The sequence below is a fragment of the Hesperophylax consimilis genome, chromosome 19 (assembly GCF_061612785.1).
Source record: "Hesperophylax consimilis isolate HC1 chromosome 19, BYU_Hcon_1.0, whole genome shotgun sequence".
NCBI classification, from domain to species: domain Eukaryota; kingdom Metazoa; phylum Arthropoda; class Insecta; order Trichoptera; family Limnephilidae; genus Hesperophylax; species Hesperophylax consimilis.
In genome coordinates this window covers 22,609,854-22,636,955 of record NC_142854.1, presented here as the reverse complement: position 1 = coordinate 22,636,955, position 27,102 = coordinate 22,609,854, and the positions used below count along the sequence as shown (strand labels likewise).

Genomic DNA, 27,102 nt, shown 5'->3' with positions numbered 1-27,102 from the left:
CCGCGTATTATGAAATGCGTACAAAAATATTTTTAAAGCGTGCAACAAAACAACACCATGTAAGTTAAGTAAAATAAAAATAAAAAACTATCGACGGATTTGTATTATTATCGTGAATTCAGAATTTAATTTGCCAACACTAAAAATATGTAAGGCATACATTAAATAAATTATTTAAAACATAAAAAATTACAATATATTTTATTTAAATTCATAAATGAGGTTAGTATTGCAATAATATTACGTGAAACATATTGAAAAATCCTCATTGTAAATTATATCCAAAATCGTGTGCAAAAATATATTACAATATCATTTATGTGAGTTCAATATAGCGTATGTGCTAGTTTTGTATGGAGCTTTCAAACATTGAAATCGACCAATAAACTGGTTGTTCTCGCTTCAAGTCAATACCGCGAACGAATCATCCCCAGTACATAAGCAAGAAAGAGCGCGAATAACCTGGGATAGTTTCTTGTCTCTACAGAACATTTTTACAAATGGTTCTTCCGCGATATTGAACTTACAATGACTTATATACAGCAAAAAGCATATTTTATCGTATCAGCATATGCAGGGTACACAGGTGCACAACTTACTGGTAAAATCACATCCAAAGTTATCTGCATACAAGTTTGTTAAGTCTCGTGTTATTGTTCCTTTGTATAAGATTTTACCTTTGTTTACAACATTAAAAAGAGTACCAACCTAAGAAAGAAACAATTGAAAATGAAAAGAAAAAAACAACAAAAAAAATGCTGCCCTTGATATTTACAGTACAATAGAGATGACACATTTATTCAAATGTAGATTATTTTTGCAATGGCGATAATGCTTAATCTCTCAAACACTTGATAGATCTTGAAGCATTCTTACTGTTTTGGATTTTGGTGGTGTCGCCAGTAGGCAAACAAGATTTCAAACAAGATGACAGCGATAATCTCAAGAATGTTTAACTTGTTCTTGATGCAGAGTCTCTTATATTGTAGTTGTTTGAATTTTGCTGTTATCGCCAGTAGGCAAACAAGATTTTAAACAAGATGGCGGCAGTGATTAATTTGTTGAACTTATTGGGTCCTTTATGAAGAAGTCGTCTTTAATCTTCTCATCAGATAAATTGTGTTTGCTTCTCGTGCCGTCGGGAATTCGATGATGCAGGTGTGGCCACTACGCGAACAAGAATTTATAAACAATGGTGGCGATGATTCCTAGAATGAGCGGTACTACCCAGGATCCCAGTGAACTGAAACATAGCAACACTCGACACATTCAGAAAAGAAGAAAAACAATAATTATAAAAGCTGGAAGGCACAGACAGTGAGGAAATGAGAAATACAACATAATACAATTCTAATGTATCGCATATCTAAATAATAATGTCAGTTCGAAGATCAAGGCTTGTAACATGAATTATTCAAAAGAACAGTGTTAAAGTTGGTTGGCCACATTGATTCTGAATATAACAGCTTCATCTATGTATTGTATAGATGGTGTAGATATGGTGTCCGGAAACTAGCGGTAAAAACGAAGTTTGAGGTCAATTTTACAGTGTAACGTTTTTGATTTTAGCTATTATTTTCGAGTAAATCGAGTCCAAAGTTGGAGTTTTTTTGGTAAAATTTTCTGTTAAATTTATGTTTAATTGCATGAAAGCCCATTAAAAGCTCCAAGAGCTTTATTAATCAGTTGACAGAAAAAATATAAAAAAAGTTTTTTTTGGTTTAGATTAATGAAAAAATAAACCCATAAAAAACGATGTTTTTTTACTAAAATACATCTATTTTAAAATGTCTTTAAAATGTATTTTTTTTAATTAAATTTGATTTGACTGAGAATTGAACCTTCCTGCACAGGAACAAGAGTCAACAACTCAATCAACCTGGCCAAATGCCAATCGGGTAGGACAGACATTTATTTTGTATAATAACTGCTGTAATTTCATCTGAATTCAGAGAAATGTCTGCGTGTGTGTTTGCGTAATTTCCACAAAAAATTGATAGAATGCATTGTCATCGACATCGAGCTCGATCGGATGTCGGGAATAATTGTCGTATTCAATTTGAATCCGTCTAAATCAAAGATCAGTGGATCAAAATTAATTTGGATACTCATCATGGTTTTTACTATCATTTAGAAAATCTATTCCGGAAGGTTTATATATATAATACATGCTTATTACATTTATAGAAAGTAGAAATAATATACTACGGAATTGTATATCTTAAAAAAGGACTACAGAAAAGTGTTCGTTGGTACATGTATATCTCCTAAGGAGAACCCCCAGCAACATCGCTCAAACGAACGGGCACAACTCGAAAACTAGTCGACCGATTCCGATGAAAAATTCAAAGTTTGTTCTTATTAGTGCCAGGAGTGTTTAGAGAGTGGTTTGAGTGGTAGGAGAAGTCGGTGACGCCCGAGGAATAGTTAATGCAATATCTGTGCACCGGAGTGAGATACGGAATCCAATTAATGTCGATGTAATGTAGATTTTTAACAGTAACATTGTGGCATACAGTAGTGAATGGAGAAAGAAGTCAGTGACGCCCCGAAAAGACAGTCTTACAACAAAATTTTGAGCCTGAAAATGTTATATAATTTATGTAAAAATTCTCTTTTCTCACGGTCTGTGAAACATCAATGCAAGAAAAATAATAATAGTTTACTAGAGAAAACACAGTGCTAGGAATAAAACACAATACACAATATGCAAGAAAAAGTTGAATGTCCTAGAGTTTCATTATTTTGTTTTTAGAGTCAGAAATAAATAAAATTATTCAAAATTAAAATGAATTTTAATGATGGTGATGTATGTGGTAAATGAATTGAATGCCTTTAGGTTTCTATAAATTCTCAGGCGGGCTAGAGCAGAGAGAGAACTGCTTAGATTAATAAAAATCAGGAAAATTTCATATCTGGGTCATGTACTTCGAGGGGAGAAGTATCACTTGCTCCAGTTAATATTGAAAGGCAAGATAGAGGGTCGCAGAGGGCCTGGTAGGAGACAAATGTCTTGGCTGCGAAATATACGAGAGTGGACCGGCATTAGAAGTGTGGAGGAGCTATTCCGGGCAGCGCAAGACAAAGAGACATTTTCTAGAGTGATCGCCAACGTCGGGGGATGATACGGCACATGAAGAAGAAGAAGGTTTCTATATACACAGCGTCCGGAAACTAGTGATACAAGCGGGAAACTGGTGAATCTACATAACATAGAAAACCTAATAAATAAATGATGAATACTTGGAGCAGGTGGATGAGTTTGTGTATTTGGGAAGTATGTTCTAGAGAGATGGGAAGGCTGATAGAGATATTGACAGAAGGGTAATGCAGGAAACTATGTTATGGATGACTGAACGTGGTTGGCGCAAACATAAAATTGGCCAAATAAGTTAAGCTAGCAGTTCGCAATGGAGTGCTGGTACCTACCCTGATGTATGGCAGGGAGGTGTGGAACTGGCAGAGGAAGGAGAGAAGCAGACTGATTCTTGAGGCGTATGTGTGGTAAAACCATGTAAGATCGTGTGAGAAATGTGGAGTATCGCAAATAATGCAAGTTTGATGCAAGCGTAATGAGTAAGATTAAGAAAGGGAAGTTTAGATGGTTTGGGTATGTAGAGCGAATGATCAAATAAAGGAGTGCAAAGAGAATATTTGATGCCAAACGTGAGGAAGACATGGCAAGATCAAGTGAATCAGATACTCGATTCGGGCCATGTCACGAGACGATGTATGAATGTGAATGAGGCAAGAATTGGCGGTCTGTCCTCTCCGCCTACCCCTGCGAGGAAACGGCATAATGAATAGTTAGTTAGTTAGCATTTTGAATTATTAATTTATATTTTTTTCAGAAACTGACTTTTCTGAAAGTTGAAAGAATACATTTGGAGCCGCGTCTTCACTTCGACACATTTTAAAAGACAGTAAACAGCTGATAGTAGTCACGTAGCGACCAATTTATTTCAATTTTGACCTAAAAAATTCCATCTTTGGACTCGATTTACTCGAAAACGAGAGCTCAAATAAAAAAAAGTTTTAACACAAAATCGACTCGAAATGTGATTTAGATTAATCAGTTTCCTGTTTGTACCACTAGTTAAAGGACACCATGTATATTGTTGTTTCAATGTTGAGTTAGATCGGATAAAAACTGAGACGTCATGGGGGACAAATGGCAATTTTTGGGTAAATATGTTTAGATTATGGTCTGAAAATAACAATGGAGGGAAATTGCTTTGAATGGCAACACCAAGATGGTGCAAAGGTTAAAGGATGTACGTACGTGTTTTCAGTGGCGTTAGATTACCGATAGTCATTCTGGGACCAGAGTATTTTTGCCTCAAATAGTTTATTTTTATTTTTAATGTATAAAGAAGAGAGAGTGTAGAATAGCTTTGTTTTTTATAAAAATCTACAAAAAATTTCCAAGATTGATGTAGTTTTGCACACTTGACCTTCAAAACAAGAGGAAGATGTTATCCCCTTTCCCACCCCTTAACCCTTTCACACCCGCATTATTGTTTCCACATATATAAAATATGTAATGCTTGATAATACCTCAGAAAATTATTTGAAAATTTTTGGTATTTCATTTTTTATTTTTTTAGAAATTATTCAATGTTAATTTGGATTAACATTGGATGTCAGAGGGTTTTTTTTTAAATAGTAAGGTAAAATAAACATAACAAAAAAAGTAATAAAAAAACTCATGTCAAAAATGCACATTTACAATGTAGTGATAATCTCTAAGGTACAAACAAATAACATTTTAACTAAAATTCATTCAGAAATAATCTAGGATGATAAATCTTTAAAAATTCGCCATACTAGTCGAAAACATGTCAGTCACTACCAGCGTTAATTTGAATGAACATTTAAATTCATTTACAATATTCTGGCAAATGACTGTGAACAGTGAATTGAACTGATGTTATTATTATAGAACACATCTTAATGCGTTAAAATATTCGTAATTCGAGTAGAAAATATTGATATCTCACTTTAAATGAAGTAATCAATAACGCAGAAATTCAATGAAAATCAGCAGATGTCAAAATATTTATCGTTGTTGTGGCGGGAATAACCGAGCGGAAAAAATAGACATCAAAGAAAAGATTATAAGCTATAAGAAAACAAAAACATGGCTTTTCTAAATCGCTACCGTTACGGTAAAAAAATCACAAAGTTCGTGTTAATTTGAATTAACACTGGGGATGAAAGGGTTAAAGCAGAATTTTGATAATTCTTATGAAATTTTACACACTTGACGTTCAAAAGAAGAGTAAACTTTTTTTTATTTTTCATCATTTACCTCACACAGGAAGCCCTAAAGAAAATAATTTGCCTTGTGCCTTAGTCAAATTTTGGTATTTTGTGTGGTGGGTCTTTTATAAGGAAAGGTAGGAGAGAAAGTTCTGGGAAGGCAAAAGGTATGAGGGTTGTGTAGGAATCTAGGGATCAGTGTGACCAGGAGTGACGGACGAACGAATATATCACTCTCACTGCGGAGCAAGGCGACAGGTCGAGATACCAGTTGGAGAGGTCAAAGCTGAACACAACTCACCCGATAAACCTGAGCACCCCTTCTAAATCACCAAACGTAGGGAACCACTCGGCTTGACCTATGTTGGTTATCCAATAAATAGTAGCAAGCAGCAGTATCCAAACCCGCCTCCCAACTTGAAAACTTACCAGTGGCGGTCAACACCAAGCATGTCATATCCAGAGATGTGCAAAATGGGTACCCAAAACCATTTGAAATGCAAAATGGAAATGGGTCAAAACTTTTCCATTTGAAAATGCAAAATGCAAAATGGTTTTTAGAAAAGCATTTCAAATGCAAAATGCAAAATACCTATTTTCAAAATGCATTGAAAATGCAAAATGGTTTCTCGGGTCAAACAATCAAAATAATTATAGAATTATTAAACAGTTTTGTCATTTAATAATGGACATCAATGTAGAACAAACATATTACATCATGGTAAATCAAGAAATGCAACGACTACAGATTATGAACCACAAAAAATTTGCGCGGGACTAATGTTGCCAACGTAAAAACATAGAAACTGCTATCTAACATTTAATATTACAGCGTCATGGCCCCATGTTCAGTATTTGAATCAGTATTTTTTGTAATGGTATCACTCAATTGCCAGGGCTTCTACCAGGGAGCAACTTGAAACATGTAAATTATCTCTCATAGCGAGGTTGAGGACCGACTGATATTTGGGGCTTATGAAAAAAAGATGAGTGGAGATAGTAGGAAGAATGTTGCAAAAAAGCATTTAAAATGGAAAATGCATTGAGAAAAGCATTTAAAATGCAAAATGCAAAATGGTTTTTAGAAAAGCATTTAAAATGCAAAATGGAAAATACCCATTTTGCATTTCCATTTGAAATGGATTTATTTGAAATAAAGCACATCTCTGGTCATATCCTAGCACTCTAACTCATTGAAAAGTCACGGACCACCCCTGAAACTTATTGTCTACCTCTGATTTAGCTTTACTTCATGAAACAGTTATCAGGGATAAGTTTATTTGTATTTAAATGAGTTAGAACAAAGGCCTTTATCTAAAAACAAATATGTTGCGAATATTAAATTTAACAAGTAAATTATGTTATTTACGGACAAAATCTTAAGACATATAAAGCATAAGGAAAAACAATTTAAATTGCATGAACAAAATATTTATAATTACTTTCTGCATCTGTGTTTTCTCCTAAATAAAAAACATGATTGTTGGCAAGAATTTTGACTTTAATATACTTGGGGATTTACAACGCTCATTAAGGACTTCAATAGAATAACCCTGATCTAGATGCAAGGATATAAAGGAATCGAGGGTAACGAACGGGCTGACAGCTAGCAAGGAAAATAGTGGAAGCACCACTAATGGAATCCGAGCCGGCTGTAAGAGTGTCAGCTTTCCACACCAAATTATGTATTGAAAGATGGGTCAAATCCCCGCACTGGAAGGAATGGGAGAGGGTACCCGGAATGAGACAATCGAAACAAGCCAGCCAACTATTCAATATGGACAATGCCTCACAGAGGGAACTGGTAGATACCTCAGGAGACACTTGCATCTGTCGGGAGTGGAAAACATCAAAAGATCCAGGAAATGTGAAGAGGATGAAGAGACTCCAATTGACACATGGTGCCAATCTCCCGTCTGTTGGGAACATGGCACAGATACCTGAGAAGACACATTGTGGAACCAGGAGACATAGCCACATATCCTATGACAACCCTGTGAACTTTATCAAAGGGAACCGGGTTGAATGAAGTATCCGTAAACCGTCGTAAAATTAAAATAACACCACATTTTATCATGGATCATTATTTTTAATGTGTTAAAGAAAGAATGCCAACTGACTGGCGCCAATGGAACTTTGGGATCCAAAATTTAACAGAACAATCAACATTTCTATCCGGAACGGGGCAAAATATACCGCAATTAATATTATCAAATACTTATGCAAGAGTTCTGACTTTGAAGATTAGAAAACTCAATCAGAATACAACTATTACAGTAAAGTTATTCTGACTGGGATATTTAATCAGTGATTGTACGATTATGGTGTTCCAATCAATAATCACACAAGCAAAATATTGTACGGTTATTAAGTTTCATTTACCGTATTTCATATATATATTTATTACCACTTGATTACAAAACATCGTCTTTTCTCTGCTTTCAGTAAATATAATATGCATGTATATATAGAAACCTTTCGGAAGAAATTCTATGAATAATAGTGAAAACTCTATTAAAATCTGTTGCATAGTTTTTAAGAACTAAGCGCACAAACAGACAGATGCGGATAGTGACTTCGTTTTATACTATTTCGAGATTTTGTTTAAATTGGCAAATTCAAAATTATATGGAAGATAGGAGTTCAGACTTAGAAGAGATTTTGAATGGATGGGAGGCAATTTCATATGAAGCTTGATAGAAGATAGAATATTTGTTTAGAGAGGGACAGCAACAAATACGTCATCTAAAGTTGTCACTTCTAGACCACAGAATGTACAATCTGAGGAGTCAAGAACGTGAATTTTAAAAAGGTGAGAATGAACGGAACAATGTCCAACCCTAATGGCGAATAAGTGAGGAAATTTATTTTTTGGAGAAATGGGGGAGTTGTTGGTGGTTTTGATGGAATAGTCCTTGAAAATGTTGTTTTAGTAAATTTTACCGTCTTACCCATAGACTAGTAATTTGTAAGCAGATTTTACTTTCGAGGACCGAATGCTGATATTACAATGCGAGTTGCCTGTATACCGACAAATCACCGAGAGTGCGCTCGGCGCAAGTTGGTTTTTACCCCTTTCCCGATTGTCTCATCTATTCATTTGAATGTGTATGGTCTAACCAGATAAAATACTCTTTCTTATCAGATATATATAAAAAGTTGGCCCTGAGGAAAATAATTTCCCTTAGGGTCTATGTCATCTGTTTGGAGGGTCTTTTTGAGGAGAGGAAGGAGTGAACATGTTGTGGGAGGGAGGAAACACAGAGTCCAGCAAATCGTTCCACACCCGAGCTGTTGAACTCAAGAACGAGTCATAGAAGCGACCCGTTCTCATGTGACATTAGTCAACCGTGTACAAAGTTGGGCGAGCGTTTGGCATGTTTCTCGATTATACACCGGTACCGAAGAGATCAATGATGCTAGTTCCTGCAATACCAGTAGAACGAAAACCGCATATCTACCTGACGCCTGTCCTCTAAAGATGCTGCAATCTGCCTGTTAAGACAGGGGAATCTATAAATCCGACCGCCCGTTTCCGCACAGAGTCAAGGGTTTTTTCAGGTATTTTGTGGCTCCAGACCAGAGGTGGCTGCCAAATTTAACAAATTTACCCATTTAGGTAATTATTCGGGAAAGGTACCAAGTTTTACCCAAACAACTGTCATTCTTATTATGCCTAAATCGAACATTTTATTATTCATTAACTCCTTCCTGTTCCGTGTTTTAAAAATATATACTCACCCTCTCTCTGTGAATGACCTAATATCTACCTATTAAATGTTACTGTTGTTAGTATCATTTAAACCGGGTTTTCAACTGCTAGTCTTATTGATTGTGCGTATACTGTGCGTAACGGCGGCGCACAAGAGGCAGTCATTTAGATATTCTAGACCATTGTGAGTTGGCTTTTCGGCCCTTCAATGGATAACATTGACTTTTGGGACACCGATATAAACCAAGCAGAATTTAATAATCAAAAATAAATTAGGCCTGGCAAATTATTTGGACGGTAATCATTATCATAACAATTGCATCACTTTGATAATTAGCTCTGTCAGATATTATATCACAAAAAACTAGATTTTACGATAAGACAAAAGCAAACAGTGATATTATAGATTGACAGTGACAATATTCACAAGGCAAAACAAAACGGTGATTATTTATAGAAATTTACAGCAACAATATTTTTTGTTGCATCACTTTTATAAAATAATATTTAAGGAAGGTAGGAATATTTCCACTTGGCAAGTATGTTTCTGGAACATGACAGTAACGGTACAATATTGCTTCCTTGTGATGACAATGTAAATTTATTTACACACTAGCTGACGTGTACACGGCATTGCTTGGGGATATCCTCAAGAGATAGATATATATAACATTGCGGAGTTTTCTATTGGCCTTTTTAAGATATACAATTCCGTAGTACATTATTTTGATGTATCTCACAAGGTTTAGCCAGCGTTAGCAATGTAAGCGCCAGAAAATATGTTTTTAATGACTCGATTACAAAACATCGACTTTTCTCTACTTTCTATAAATATAATATGCATGTATTATATATACAGGGTTTTCCAATAAGAAGTGTTATTTTGAATAGCCCGCTATTTCGGTAGATGTTACTTTTGAAGCTGTCATTTTTTGACATTTGACAAGTAGAAACTACGTCATTAATAAAAATGGAACGATTCACGCTTCAACAACGCATTGCAATCGCAACAATTAAAATTCACTTGAGTGAATCAAATGCAAATCATCTTGAGTGATGAGGCCCATTTCCACCTCGGTGGCTTCGTCAACAAGCAAAATTGTCACATCTGGGGCTCGGAAAACCCAAGAGTTATTGTTGAAAAGCCTCTCTATCCTCAACGTGTGACTGTTTGATGCAGTTTATGGTCCGGCGGAGTCATTGGACCTTACTTTTTCGAAAATGAGGCTGGAGCAACAGTTACGGTGAATGGATAGCGCTATTGAGAGATGTTTAATGATTTTTTATGGCCGGTATTGGATGGTATTGATCTGGACAACGTTTACTTTCAACAAGACGGCGGTACGTGCCACGCAAGCAACGAAACCATTGATCTTTTACGATTGAATATCAAAATAACACCTCTTATTGAAAAACGCTGTATAAACCTTCCGGAAGAAATTCTCTAAATAATAGTGAAAACCCTATCAAACTCCGTTGCATAGTTTAGAAGAACTAAGCGCACACACAGACAGACAGATGGCTACTTTATTTTATACTATTTAGAGATAGATATTCTACATTTACGTGACAACATTAAGCGTACAATTATGCAACCTTTGGTTAGTTAGCTCAGTGTTATATTGGACCCACACCACTAAAAAAGTTAGTTTTAATTTATATTGTTTTAAACCTATTTAGACATTCCCGAACGGGGAATGTAATACCCATAGAGTAAAGACGAAAACAAGAAATGCCATGTGGACGTGTTTTATGATCCCAAAGTATGAGAACTGATTTTTACCATCATTATGAAATTCAAATGTGATGGCGATATGTCAGGCAAGTGTAAGAGATTACAAGTCTGTGGCGACATTGATTTCCATTCAATATATACCGAAATCATTTCTAGTGTTCTGCTTTATTCTGTGGTTGTGAAGATGAAGGAGTGAGGAAGAGGTGGGTGAGATTGCTATTCAGATCTCGTCACTAAACACGACTGAAGCCATATAAAGCAACATTTTCACTATGAAAAAGGGCGATACTAGGGGTATCTAACACTTAATATTACATATATTTAGACACCAATTCATACTAACCCGTACATATACAGTTAGCAACAAAGTTAGAACATACATAAACTAACGTCACATTGAAAATAAATAGGTTTACTTTCAAGTTGAATACAATGTCAACTTGAAAATGACTTCAACTTGAAAATGATGACAACTTGAAAATGATGACAACTTGAAAATGATGTCAACTTGAAAATGACATAAGCTTGACAATATATACATATTGTGACTGGGTATCTCATCAAAATGACAATTCAACACACCTACAAAAAGTGATATAAAGTCATGAAAAGTGATGAAACAAAAACTAGGTTAAATAGGTTACATAGGTAACTATTAAACCTAGTTTTTGTTTCAACACATTTAATGACTATATCACTTTGTAAAGGTGTGTTGAATTTTTATTTTTATGAAATATCATGGAACCGTATACATATATATGTATATATAATTTAATATGTAGTACAATTTAATTAGTTATTATAATATTAAATTTACTAAGCTATTTCTAACCTAAACATATATATTTTGGACCCAAACGTAAGTAGCAAGTTAGGTATTTAACCTCTAGAAATTTTTTTTTATATCATCACACAATTGGTCCATTAAAAAGAGATTAATTTACGATTTGTCTATGTTATGAATTGAAATTAATATTTATAATAAATAACCAAGGGCGTCAGTTCAAATGATGAAGCAATTTTAAAATGACAAAACAACTTAAAATTGATAAGCTTTGGTTTCATACGGAGGTCGAGATAAGATAAAGCAATTGGAGATCTTAAACGTGTGAAATATTTGCCTAGAAACAGCAGCATTTGTTCACCGTTTACGCTATAAAATTTATGTATCTACATATTTTGAAAAAAAAACTATCGACAAAATTATAATCATGGAAAACTTTGGGAAATGACTTTGCAAGCGCAGTTCCGCTGTCTGCACGTAAAAGTTCTGGGACCGTTAGAGCTTTGGATCAAATCATGTTCAGCCGACAAGCATAAGAACATGTCAGTTTATAATAAGTCTGTTTATAATCTATGCGGTTATTTCAAAACTACCGTAAAACCTAAAATAAGAAACAAATCAATGGTTCATACAAAGGTTCAATAACATTGGAAATTTTTCATCTTAAACACTTGAAGAGTGTCAATTAGAAACTAACGTCAAATTGAAAATGATTAGGTTTAATTAAAAATGTGACAACTTGAATATGATGACAACTTGAAAATGAAGTCAACTTGAAAATGACGTCAACTTGAAAATTACGTCAACTTGAAAATGACGTCAACTTGAAAATTACGTCAACTTGAAAATGACGTCAACTTGAAAATGACGTGATCTTGAAAATGACAACAACTTGAAAATGACGCCAACTTGAAAATGCTTCAATTTGAAGATGACGTCATCTGAAAAACAATGCAATGTATAAGAAGCTGTGTTCCGAGGACTGGGTAAGGTTAGGTTATGTTAGCCGAGAGATCGTGTTTGTGTTGTCTGTGCGACGGAATGAGGGGGCATTTGGTGGAAAGAGTCGGTGTTGATTTAGGAGACTTTGCACCTGCTGGTGCCGGTGGAGCTCTCGTCGTTCCAATCCATCTTGGCCTCCTTGGTTTCCTTGCGCTCAGACTCAATCAGCTCTCCGATCTTGTATTTGTTCATCAGCGATCTGTAAACAACAAAACAAACAAACACACAATGAATAAAGAAAAAAAAAATTAATATTATTTCCAAAATTAGCAATCGAATTCTTGTTTATTTAATTTAATTAGGTCATATCTAAGTAAAATGGTTTGGACATGAGGAGCGGATGAACGAAGAAAGAAATGCCAGGAGAATATATGACGAGAAAGTTGATAGTACAAGAACTCCGAGGAAAACATAACACGATCAAGTGAACCATACACTTGTGTTGGGACATGTCAAGATGTCAGAATAAAAGAAGAGAATGTTATTGTGTTTTGCGTGCGCTGCTTCGACGGCAACACTAAAAGGTATCGAATGCAGGAACTTGCAAAATGACACACATATACTCAAAAGATGTATTCATTCTACACAAAAATGTACATGTGTGCGCGATGCTCCTTCAAAGGGACGATTCGATTGTGTTAGTGTCGAAAAAGGCAGCGCCTTTGGTACAAATAATATATTTAACAATCAGTGCCATCTGTTGGTCGCTGTTACTAATTAGTACAACTTCACTAACAAAATAATTATCATATTAGTTGGTTTTCTTTTAGTTTGCTGTAGAAAAATTATGGAAATTTTATATTGGCCTGTAAACCTTTCACCTTCACAAGCCGCAACATTGTAAATAATTAAATAAATAATGTAAACAACTAACAATTTGTAAGCTTTTTAAGGTCATTTCATAAAATCCTCCAGTCCTAAAGTTTCCAGCCTTTTAAAAAAACATCAAGTCTACTTTTGCCAGTAATCTTCTAATAAATGTTAAATATTGTAAAGGAGGTCAAATTTAAAGGAAAAGTAAAATAGCACATTTAAAATCAATGTCCAGTGTTTTTTCTATATGTAAATAAGAAATAAATTTTTCTGAATCTGTTTATAAATAACAAAATTAGAAAGAGCCTAGGAACTCTGAACTAGAACTAGAATCTTTGAACTATGCGTCTCGGAAAACACTGGTCTGTGGCAGTCAACTCTTAGATCAGCAACATCATCAGCTGTAGGCAGACTGATAGAACCTAAGCGCAAGCCAAATACTAAGTTTGGTGATCGCACTTTCGAAGCATCTGGGCCGAAGGTTTGGAATAAACTCCCCACGGAACTAAGATCCATAACAAGTCCAACAGAATTCAGGTCTAAATTAAAAACTTACCTCTTTAAGCTATCATACCCTTAAATTAAATATACCTGTCTGAGAGTAGCATTCTTGTATTGCCTATAATACCTCCTAATCACACTTTTCTTATTGGATTTACATTATTCGACATCTGTCTTATACCGGGGGACGAATCATGTTTAGGAAGATGAATTCTGATCAAAACCTTGTACTGTAGTACTGCCCAGTGTAAAATTTGCTTTTCTTTTCCTAAACACGCTCATTAAAGAACATAAATATATTTTATTAAAATAAATACCGGAAAGTCCAATTATATCTCGTGCGTGCAAACCGTATCTAAATATCTCTAATAAACAATAAACAGTGTTAATCTCAAGTGACCTCCCAGGTAAGTATGGTACTGTATATTATCTGCCTGTACAAAATATAAATAAATAATAATAATAATAACATATGTACATTTGTACAAATGTATTATATATTTGTACAGCGACCTTGAGGTGATTTTTCACAAAAACGGTGCTTTATAAATTATCCAATTATTATTATAAATGAATATTTTCGAATATTTGATGTGGCTTAGGTAATCCTGACCTACATCGGCTAAAGCTGAGAGCCTATTCTTACTAAGTCTAAGCGTATCAGCTGTTTTTTTCCACTGCCTACCCGATTACAAACTCTGTGTACGCCACCTTGCCGTGGTTCATTCTCTCTGAATACCCCTGGTCAATTAGTTAAGATATATTAACAGGGTACCTGGCATCGGAGCTGTGGCCGACATCTTCGAAGGGTTCGCTGCCGTCCTTTCCCGCCTGGTCCAGAAGTACCTCCTCGCCTCCAGGATGCTGCGGACAACAAAAAGACAAACATGAATTATACAAAAAAAAATATTTTATTATGTTTTACGTAAGTGAATTAACCCTTTGGTATCGTACGTGCATTTGAAAATACATAAATTTCAGCTTTTTTTTCTCCCTATCTAGAGCGAATAAAAATTGGCAGTTTTCGTTTTCCAATTGCTGGCATAACTGGCTTCTAGAGGTGAGGCGTATTTATCGTACCCAGTAAAAGTACCGGGTATTTCCATGCGATACTTTGTACTTGTGACAGATCTCTAAAATACCTGGTTCCAAAATACTCATGAGTATTTTATACCGGGACTAAATATTTTTAATAGGTATTTTTGATGGGTATTTTTAGTAGGTATTTTTGATGGGTATTTTCAGTAGGTATTTTTGATGGGTATTTTCAGTAGGTATTTTTGATAGTTATTTTCGATGGGTATTTCTGATGGGTATTTTCAGTAGGTATTTTTGATAGGTATTTTGGATGGGTATTTTTGATGGGTATTTCAGTAGGTATTTCTGATAGGTATTTTCGATGGGTATTTTTGATGAGTATTTTTGTTGGGTATTATTATTGTGGGTAAATTATTGTGGGGAATTACATATGATGATTTTGCCTGTGCGGAATTTTTTTTAGGGGGAGTATTCATTTTGAAATATTTTGTGTGGAATAATGTTCTTCAGAAATTCTGTAACACCCCCCCCCCCCCCCCCACGGATTTCGAATTATAAAACGGGGAATCAAGCTCCCGTAGAATATTTGTGGGGAATATGTGGGCAGAATTTATGCGAGTTCATTAGAATTACTTATTCTGAATCAATCCTCAGGTCGGTATTAAATACTTTTGAGTATTTTGTCACCGGTATTTTTTTGTACCTGTACTCATTGTACCCAGTAACGAAAAGTACTCATAGGACCCACCTCTACTGGATAGCACAATATATTTTTCTTTGGATTTCTGTCACTCGTTCATGCGGAAGCCATGTTTATATTTTGACAGGTGATTTGAAAGGTGAGTTGCACTTTTAGGCACAGATAATAGAAATTACACATTGTTTCAACAATCACCACAAGAAACAACTATTTACATGCATAAAAAAGATGATTAGGTTCTTAGTTTGGTTTAATCAAAGTAATTGAAACGGAACTTTCGCAAGTATCACTGCATACTAAAAAAAATCCAAAATGGCTGCAAAGGGATCGTTCGGGTAATACATTTAATTTGAATTCCTCATTAGAGCTGCCCTAACCCCAGTGACTCTGGGCAGTTAAATATTGCTAAAACCGAAAAAAAACTTAATTATTCATTTACATTTGACGCCTTTACCAGGGTATAATAATGATGTGAATGCGAGAAAGAACGCTGGGAATTTAATTTCACCCCATACATAAGTTTTCTCGCTTCGAAGCTGCCTTGGAATGCGGCGGCACGCGGGATGAGAAATGCGATGTCCAAATACCAGCGCCTATTTCGCGAGGGGAAGGCACATCACTAGCATTCCTAAATATTCAAACGAGTTATGCATAGATAAAGGCGCCAAATGCATTTTAATGGGACGCTAAAATAGTGATGGGAACAACCCAAACATTTTGATGATTTTGGGATTAGCTCATATTATGACCTCATAGAAATCGTTGTGTCTCCATTACTGTCATAATTAGAAATACGTTCTAAACGGTGTTAGAAAGAGAAAACACCACGCTTTATATTCACATCTAGAAGTTAACCACAGAATAATTAAAATGTACACCTATATGAAACCAAAGATCGCAATTTGAGAAAAATTAATGAAACTTTTTCGATTTTTTTTATATGAAACGACATAAAAGTGAGGTGAGTAGTGTTTATAGTACATTTGAGTAATCAAATTTTTTTTTTCGCTATCAGTAATGATAGTTCAGTGTTCAGGCGAAAAAGCTTAAGGTAAAAAATATATGTTTTTTTCAAAATTTAAACATTAAAAAAATGATGTGTTTATTTCTAATAATACAATTTGAAAGCATATTTCATCACCTTTCAAAAACAGTATTTAGTTTTCGGATACGTTCAAAAATATTCCATTAATTTGGATTTTGTCGAGAAGCGGAAATACACAAAAAATTCTCATACTTCCTGACTGCATCTAGAAATATAACGGTTAATATGCCAGAGGCCTGGAGGGTTTATGTTCTAATGTTTCAAATTAATACCTCAACAGAGATATATGTTATTCTAAGAATATTTTGTTAGATATTGCGCTTTGCATCGTAATGGGTACGGATCAATTTTTTAACCTGTAGCATGTTTTCAATCTATTGTATTATGAATAGATAGAATACACGCCATTGTTTATGAGACCTTCACACGCCTTACATAACCGTAGGACGCTAAGCATCGCAAGGCAAGTACACCAAGAGCAGTGCTTTTCTGTCATGCTTTAGATGTTCTTGGAGTAAGCGTTCAAAGGTGAAAGGGAGATATGTAAATAGGAAAGTTAGAGGGAGCGCGCTAATATTAAAAAAAAACGATAGTAATTAAGCGAAAATGGTGAAAATATTTAATACAAAACGACTCGTTTGAAATAGAGCAAAATTTTCTAGACAAATGCTGTGAATTTTTTCATACCTATAAAATATTATATAATAGAACAAAACATGTCATTATAAAAAAATTATAAAAAATATATATGTACATTATTGTCAAAACACCGATACATAATTTTTTAAAGTACCTACATACAATACAAAAACACATATTTATCACCTCTGAACACAATTGTCAATTCTGTATTAATCTGTACTTTATTTATCAATGCTATCGATTATTTTCTAATCATCCAACTATATTATAAACTTATAAACTACCCTTCCCATTTTTTCTACCTTACAACTTCTGTGGTGATCTGTCTTTTTATTACTACTATCTGGCTGTTATTTACTTTACCGGTTTTGTTTTATATTAAGTGCTAAATTATAATATGAACTAAACTTGTCAATTTGACTGGCCTAAAACAGGATCCATTCCTAGTTGGCTAGTCAAAGTTTCCGCATGTTTTATTGTATGATTTTTATGTGAAATAAATGTATTATTATTATTATGTTTTTAATAATTTTCGGAGCTTACTTTGTGATTTTTTTTCTATCAAGGGAATTTCATATAATTACCGTTTCGGCATTAGAAATGCATAGGTATTATCTTAAAAATAACATGTTTTATTTCAATACTTCTGTGGTAACTTGCGTTGTGTTTACGCACCGTTTTATTGGGAAGAAATCTAGGGATTAGTTTGTGAAGGAGTGACGGACATATGAATATATCCCTCCCACTGCTGCAAAAGAAGATGGGTCGAGAGACCAGTAGGAGAGGTCAAAGGGTCGCCCAAACCAGCCACGCCACGCAGCTGATGGACAGGCGCATCCTGAATCTACCTCAACTCGATGAACCCCGGAACAACTGCTAAATCACCAAACGTAACGAACCACTTGGGGTTACGTATGGCAGAGGTGCTGGTTATCCAACTAATGGTTCCCGGGGCAACGGTACCCAAACGCGCCACCCAAATTTAAAATCTCTTAAATCTTATGAAGCCATTAGTTGTTCCCAAAAGTTAACAAATTAGCTTGGGGAGTGAAATATTTTATTCATTTCTGAAGAAATTATCAATTTTAACCATCTATTTTCTGAAAACAGCTGATAAAATAACATATCTAGGAACAAAGATATTAGAAGAACGAGATGTGCTATGCGCAGTTCGTACTGAGTGGAATTGTTTTGCCGAGTGTCGCCGGTTTTGTTCACCAATACTACTGCACACCTTCGCTTGCGCTAAGGTATCCGCACTAATACATAGAACAGATTTCTGTGCGTACACGTCCCGATACCGTTCAAAGTACCCTAATTAGGTAGTACTCCGGCTACGGTCCGGCGGCCAACATAGCATATCTCGTTCTTCTAATATCTTTGTCTAGGAATAATCATTGATAAAAACCTAAAATGGAAAGATCACATCTGCCATACAATAAAGAAAATTAGGAAATTAATTTATATATTCTTACGAATCAGAAATTTCTTATCAATGAAAAATCTATACTCAATATATTATGCATTAGTACAGTCTGTTCTACAATATGCCACTATCAGTTGGGGAGCAGCTTACAAAACTAACCTGACCCCCATAAAAATTGTTCAAAAACTCATAATACTAAAAAAAACTTCTCCACTGAACGCGTATTCAAAGAATTCAAAGTTCCTAATTCAATTATTCAAATTATAAAACAAAAAGATAAATACTCATTCATAGCTGAAAATCGAACCAAACTTAAATATATATTTGCATGCCCTAAACTACACACTTCTTTTGCTCAGCACCATTATACCCATCAAGGAAAACATTTCTTTAATAAATTACCAGGACAGGCAAAGCTTCCTAATATGTAATTTTTACTTTCTTTTGTATCTATCTATGAATAAATTTATTATTTTTTTCGTCTATCTTACTTGTGGATTTTATTGGTTGTTTTGTAAGTTCGTGACAAATAAATGAAATCTAACGTCTTTAAAATGTAGTTACCACTGCTATCAAAACAAGACACAGAACAAGATACAGATCAAGATTCAGAACAAGATAAAGTACAATATACACAACAAGTGGCAGAACTTATTTTTATAGCGTATTCGTATGATGATACAGAACGGAACTATACGGAAACGCCGAAGAAACCAAGGAGAGATTATAATACCTTGCTTGGCATATTTCATATCTCCTTCCTCGTTTTTTTAAATCATATAGGTACCAACTATTAATCATTAATCAAAACTAACCAGTCGTTTTTACCGGCTTTTAGATTAACTTCCTGTCCTGTCTAACCTGTTCCTAACTTTCCTGTTATTACATAAGTATTATAATATAGACACTAAGTACCTATCCATTCAAGAACAGAAACGCCAGAGATAGGTTTGAAGTACAAAAATCCCACCATACTAATTATTCATTAAAATGAATCATCAACATTAAAAAGTGTTTTTTTCAACTTGAGGATTTAAAAAAAAAATCGCACCTTGCGCCACAATACGAGGTATGTCAAAAAATACAAATAAATAGTAGAATTATCTGTGTGTAAGGATAGAATGGCCAACCTTATGATTCCAGAGATAGCCTCATTTTTAATGTCAGCGCCATACAAATTTTTCTTTAAAAAATTATAACTCCTTCATTTGTACACGCAATTGCTTCGTACGAAATTTTATAGCATAGTAATGATCAGCAGAATCCATTTCTAGCCAAAAAAATACCCTTGAAAATTCAAGTCTCTATGTCTATGAAAGGCGATTTTCAGCCCACTGTGCGACGAAAGAACTTCAATTGTCTATATACTTCTGCTTATTTTATTAATATAGGAAGTTTTCATTGTGTAGACACGACAGTTTTAGCAGAACTTAAATCTCATTAATTATCATTTTTTAATGATAAACTAATGTTTATAAGACAAGGTTTTTATGCATAGCACAAAGGATAACAAATTATTATAAGCAATAATTATTCGCCTGTAATATCAATCATCATAAGGCGCGGGTTCAATTCCCGTCGGCGTCATTTATTTTTACTCGGGAAATATTTTAAATTTATATTGATATTACAAGCGCGTAATTGCTTATAATAATTTATTACTCATTAATTATGATAACAAAATAAAAATAAAAACCTTCAATAATTAGCAATCAATCGATTATATGTATAATTCAAGAATCGCATCGTTTCGAATAAATTTTTATCGATTTGTTTATTTTTAGAATCGAAATGTTCCGAAGTTTTTTTATGTTTACGAATAACCTGACATTGTTTGAAAATCTCTTACTAACACGAAAATCTTGAACACCACAGTAAGCGGAAAACATTGCTTGTCTTGTGATGGAGGACTTAGCCAGCATACGAAATGAACGCACTACGCCTGGGTGGTACCCAAACGCGATGTCAACTCAGCCACCGACTGTTTTTTTTATAACAAATGTTTTAAATTGATGATTATCGATTGACTATTTATTATTATTTTTGTTGAAAATAAAATCGATATTCACAAAACTAAAATTTGTAAGGAGTTAACCCCTTGGGAAATTTTGTGACATATTCTTCAAAGATTAACAGCCGTAGTCTTTTTGTGAGATATATCTCCCAGCCTGTCGCGGTCAATTAAAAGTTATGCTATCTCACTTTGTATTACGGTGAGATTTATCAATTAAACGTTGTTAGAATTAGTGAATACCACGTTTTCAGATTGCGTTAAATATTTTCAAATTGTTGAATAAATATTTTTATAAAAAATGAAAAAAGTAAAGTGAAAATAACTTTTTATAATTAACATGTTTTTTAGTTTCGTATTGTCATGTCTGTACGAATGTGGATGAGTGCAAGCGAGATGGAATGCTTGCAAGATCTTATAAAAGGCGATGCACGTTAGTTGTGCGCCCTCTTTTGCTACAAGCAGCTCCCCAATAAATACCAGTACATAGATAATCTAAGAGTATTATTGCATACTACCCGACACGCTACAATAAAGGCACGATAATACTCCATACACACGTGTAAACCATAATACACGTGTAAACCATAATACACGTGTAAATCAGAAAAAAATAAAATATGAGCGTCGAGCAAACCCCCAGTTATTAGAGTCTTCCCACTTTATTTTAGAGATTTGATAAGGCAAATTCAACCTTGGGTCTGTCCAATACACCAGCGCCGCGGATCGCATATTTTTTTGCACGACTGCTTCACTTACGTCGTTAATGCGAAGTTTAATGCTAAATCACTATTTTGATTAATCTTTATAACGAATCGGTATACATTATGAAGACCAAAAGATATGTTTTAGATAAATTGATTTTTTTCCTATCGCTTCGCTTGAGTAAAATACAAATAAAAAAATTAAATTACTCAATAAAAAATATAAATGTAAACTACTAAAAAAAATTTTTTTCCAATTGAAATAGTATGAACGCGTAAATGAAACAACTTACATAAAAATACATTATTATAGCTAAGATTATCTGTGACAGTTTCATTTGATTAACTTTTTTGCTTTCTTATAAAATTATTTACAAAATAAATAAAAACCAGTTTTTTGCTTGAAATCGAACATTTCTAGACTCCGTTTGTCAAGCGATTTTAATGCCTATCACCTACAATATAAGTTATACCAAGAATGTACAAATTTTTGGCTTGTAGCTTCCTCTTAAGATTCTAGCTATATTTTAGGGAATTGTCTTAGATGGTTTGGGCATGTAGAGCGAATGAGCGAAGAAAGGAGTGTAAGGAGAATATACGATGCAAATGTGAATGGTATCAGAAGTCGGGGACGCCCGAGGAAGACATGGCACGACCAAGTGAATCAGATACTTGAGTCGGGCCATGTCAAGAGTCAGAACAATAGAAGAGTATGTATGAGACGATGTATGAATGTGAATGAGGCAAGGAGTGTGTGCCAAGACCGAGTTGTTTGGCGGTCCGTCCTCTCTGCCTACCCCTGCGGAGAAACGGCGTGATGGTTAGTTAGTCTTGCCTTAAAGCCTGTGACTGACCATGTCTTGGCCTATTTCAGCATATCGCTCGCTATACATTCCCATTGGTAGTTTATGGCGAGCGATATGCGTATAGCGTAATTTGATAGCGTAATATAGCGTAATTTTAAAACAAATAAATAATAACTATATTTTTAAGTTATTAAAACAACTATTTTAATTATAAATAATGGAACGAATACGAAGACAAAGTGTGGCCTTCGAAACCAACACAAACAAACGAACGTATTACACTATAAATATTATTAAATTATAGACATTGACGTAAATGCAATGTGAAGAAAAAAATTATAAATAAAATTATGACAGCTGTGTACAGATACTGCCATAGGTGTAGAGTCAGGTGTGTGCGTGTGTGTATTTTATATATAAACATAACCTTGGTCCATAATGATTTGAGATGGAGGCTTCACGTAAGCGCAGTGACAGACACACCGGTTTTGCTAGTCATTTTTCTTCGGCCGGTGCTAATTTACATGGAAATATACGCAGGGTCCACTTATACCTGCACCGTCACACAGTGGGCTGAAAATCGCCTTTCATAGACATAGAGACTTGAATTTTCAAGGGTATTTTTTTGGCTAGAAATGGATTCTGCTGTTCATTACTATGCTATAAAATTTCGTATGAAGCAAATGAAGTACGAATTAAACACAAAAACAATAAATAAAAAAACTAACTTTTTTTTATTTCTTAGACTGTTTTGGTTTATAGTGTCAATAAAATATTGTACACTAGACAAATCATATTCATATGTAAAGCATTTAAGCATTAAAACGAATCATCAACATAAAAGTTTTTTTTGACATTGAGGATTTAAAAAAAAAAAGCGCAAGTTGCGCCACAATACGAAGTATGTCAAAAAAATACAAATAAATAGTAATATATCTGTGTAAGGATAGAATGGCCAACCTTATTATTCCAGAGATAGCCTCATTTTTAATGTCAGTGCCATACATTTTTTTCTTAAAAAAATGATAACTCCTTCATTTGTACACGCAATTGCTTCGTATGAAATTTTATAGCATAGTAATGATCAGCAGAATCCATTTCTAGCCAAAAAAAATACCCTTGAAAATTCAAGTCTCTATGTCTATGAAAGGCGGTTTTCAGCCCACTGTGCGGCACCGGCCCGGCAATGTACAAACCGGGAGCGCTGCCCGGTTTCTAGATTTATTTATTTTTTCATAGTCTCCATAAAACGGTTATACGCCAATATATTTTACAGAGAAGATTTCAAATTTAATGTGCATTTAAGAATTAAAAAGGAGATGGGGGAAGTTGTACTATTTTATGAAATGTGTCAAAAGATAGATGCTAAATTGTTTGTAAGTGACGTTGAAAATGTCAATGATCGTTTAGCAGTTGAATTGCTCTGTTGATTGGCGCCTTCTAGAAGGCAGAATTTCTAAAAATGGCATAATAGATTCCAATTAAGTCGATAACAATTGATTAAAAATATAAATTCTTATCCATAATTATAAGCCGTTATTATAGGCTGTTAGAGCAGGTATGCTGTCAAGGTGTTTTCACTTTTGCAGTACAAACATCAAAATTATACTATTCAACGCATTCTGCACTTCGCTGTACACGTCAGAACTGTGGGTAGATTACACTGCATCCAAATGGCATAAGCTAAAATTCGCTTACAATAATGCTTATCGCCAACTATTCCGCCTACCGATATACTGCAGCGCGAGGGACGAGTGCACTCTGTCAGAGCGCTTCTCCGCCACCATATGGGAAGCTTATGGTGCAGACTACGCCAATCAATCACTTCTGTCGTTATTTCAGTTCTGTGAAACTGGCTCATATTTAAATAATAACAGAACTTGAAAATGAACTTGTAAATTTGATTAATTGTGCAAATTCTGCGTTATATCCAGTTGTTGGCTGTAAGATTTAACTATGTAAAATTGAATATACCCACCTGGTCACTTATAATAAAATTTAATTAAAAGTGACCAGGAAAACCGCCCGGCAGCCGGTCCATTGAAATAACCGGCAGGTTGCCGTCCGGCAAAACCGGTGCGTCTATCGGCGTGCTTAGTTTTTTGCTGTGCATACTATGTACTACGTATGCAATGCAACGTATGAATACAGCATCAAAATACATAATAATATAAAATATTTGTTATGGGACTGGGACACGGTCAAGCGGCTTGATCGCAAGCACGTAGTTTATTGTCTATGGCACTTTGTGACAAGCATTTTGACCGTGTACCGAAGCTGGCTTGCAAGCATTGCGCAATTCTACGTGCTGGCGGCGGGGCTTGATGCGAATTTATATTTTTGTGGGAATAGACAAACGACAATAGACAAATAAATATCACGTATCATAAACAATGATATAAATTGAATAAAATTGTTATAAAATAGGTACTTAGTTATTGTTTTTGTGTTCAATTTGTAGAAATCCATCTAATTTAAAAATTCTGGAAGTATTTTAGTATTTTTTAATAATCATGACAGCGGTTTTCAAGGTCATTAATAATCAAACTGTAGAATAAATAATTTTCTGAATTTTCAATGGAGAAAACATATATGTGCGGTATTCATACAAAAAATATCTGTAGCCTGTAATACACTTTGCAAATGCTCATGGGTAAAGCGGTACCTTAACTTGTACCATTCTTGACACCAAATTCGTTTCTTTTTATTATTTTATTCAAACATAAAGCTAACGTAAGAGCCAAGAACGCTTTGTCTTTGACAGATTCCATTTTGCCGCGAGTCACGAAATGACAGGAAGGCATAGAAGTACATATACATAGACCACCACGAAATCACAGGAAGGCGTGGCCATGCTTGACGGAGAGGCTTGATGCGGGCTGTCAAGCCGCTAAGCATAGACAATAATAGACAACAATAGACAACAATAGACAAAAAAACTACGTGCTTGCGATCAAGCCGCTTGACCGTGTCCCAGTCCCTTTACGGGTCATTATTGAATCGGTACTGCAAAATAATCTCAACTGACAGTAGATTCTACGGGACGTTACCATCCCCTATTTGAAGTATATTGTCAAGTTGAATTAATAATGGGGAAATAGTTGTGAAATAGGAAAGTTGTCAAGTACCTGGTCATTACACGGCTTAAGCTATTTTAAACAACGTCTTGATTCTGAATCTTGAGTCTGTAGCGGCAGCTACTAGAAGGTTCTATAAAATCAAACTAACTAACTAACTAACCATCACGCCGTTTCTCGCAGTGATAGGCAGAGAGGACGGACCGCCAAACAACTCGGTCACAACACACACTTCTTGCCTCATTCACATTCATACATCGTCTCATACATAATCTTCTATTATTCTGACTCTTGACATGGCCCAACTGAAGTATCGATTCACTTGATCGTGCCATGTCTTCCTCGGGCGTCCCCGACTTCTGCTACCATTCACATTTGCCCATACATGCCCTAACCATCTAAGCGTCTCTTTCTTAATCTTACTCATTACGCTTACATCATCCATAATTTACCGCACATATCCCTCAGGAATCTCACTTCTACAGCATTCAGTCTACTTTCATCCTTTCTCTGCCAGTTCCATGCCTCACTTCCATACATCAGGGTTGGTACCAGCACTCCGTTGTGGACTGCTAACTTCGCTTCTTTGGACAATTTTTTGTTAGCGCCAACTGCGTTCTGTCCTCCATTAATGGAGTTACCTGCATTTACTCTTCTTTCAATATCTCTGTCAGCCTTCCCATCTCTCGTAAACGTACTTCCTAAATACAAAAACTTATTTATTTATTTATTCATTTTCGGGAAATCGACAGTTTACATTTAATCAGTTGGTACATTATAACAAGTGTTATTTAGTAAAATAAAACCAATTATGGATTGATTTCCTCCTTGTGACTTTAACTGAGACAGCATAATATGGAATAAGTTATTTAAATTTGTGAGAAAGGAATATGAATTAAAAAATTTATACAAAACAAAAGATTATATAAAACGAAAAATTTACAAATCAATACATTTATAGCCATGGAGAGAGGTTGTAGGTATAAATCAAATTATAATAGATTGATCAAATCATAATAGATCCACCTGCTCCGAGTATTGTATGTATAAAACGGTGACCGGATAAATCATCAAAATGATAATTCATCACATTTTTTAAAAGTTATATAAAGTCATGGAAAGTGATGAAACAAAAACTTTATTAACTGGGTTAAGTAGGTTAGGTTAGGTTTAAATTTTTTTTTCTTAATTGTTTAATAAATTATTAGATACCTCCATCAAAAAGGTTGCAAAAAACACAGAATAAAAATTCATAGTTAAAAATGTGAATAGAAACTATGAATCCTCACGCATATAATTGAATTTAAAAGATTCAACAAAACATAATAGTAGAGCGAAGAAGTTATATAGGTACATAGGTATATTTGTGTCTAGAATAATAAAAGTGATAGAATATACAACATTTATACTGATTAGTTTTAAGATGAAATATATATAAACAGAAGAACATTCGACGGCCGGCATAGTCCAGTGGTAACGCATTGGACTGCCATTCCGAAGGTCGCGGGTTCGAACCCGGCGTGCGCAAATAAATTTTATTTGATTAATTTGTGTTATTTCACAATTAATTAATTAAAATAATATATAGTATATTTGCGGCACGTTCCAGAGTGGAAGATACTACCAGTATCGCCCTGGTGTAAGACCACCATTCAGAATTGAAACGTTGCTCCAAATGGCTTTAGCCGTGTTTAGTGACTAGATCTGAATAGCCAGGTACTTCCCCACCTTCCTCTTTCCCTTCCCCACTTACCTTCAGCCTCACAACATCCCCCAATTGGGGATGCCATAGTCTCACTGGCTCCAGACGGGAGCAGTTGGGACTCTTGTGAGGTATTCACTAT

The 27,102-nt window shown here is 34.7% G+C and overlaps 1 protein-coding gene across 1 annotated transcript in view; it reads right to left on the bottom strand.

Moving 5' to 3' along the window:
• Positions 1 to 202: 202 nt before the first annotated feature.
• The window catches only part of LOC149415013 (cytochrome b5-like), a 37,188-nt gene continuing 10,288 nt past the window's right edge, over positions 203 to 27,102 (bottom strand). The window contains exons 2-4 of the mRNA XM_089643520.1: positions 14,585 to 14,673; positions 12,587 to 12,694; positions 203 to 1,243 (exon numbers count right to left, since the gene is read on the bottom strand). Coding sequence (XP_089499646.1) covers positions 1,168 to 1,243; positions 12,587 to 12,694; positions 14,585 to 14,673 — 273 coding nt within the window. The 3' untranslated portion in view covers positions 203 to 1,167. The remainder of the gene's footprint in view (positions 1,244 to 12,586; positions 12,695 to 14,584; positions 14,674 to 27,102) is intronic.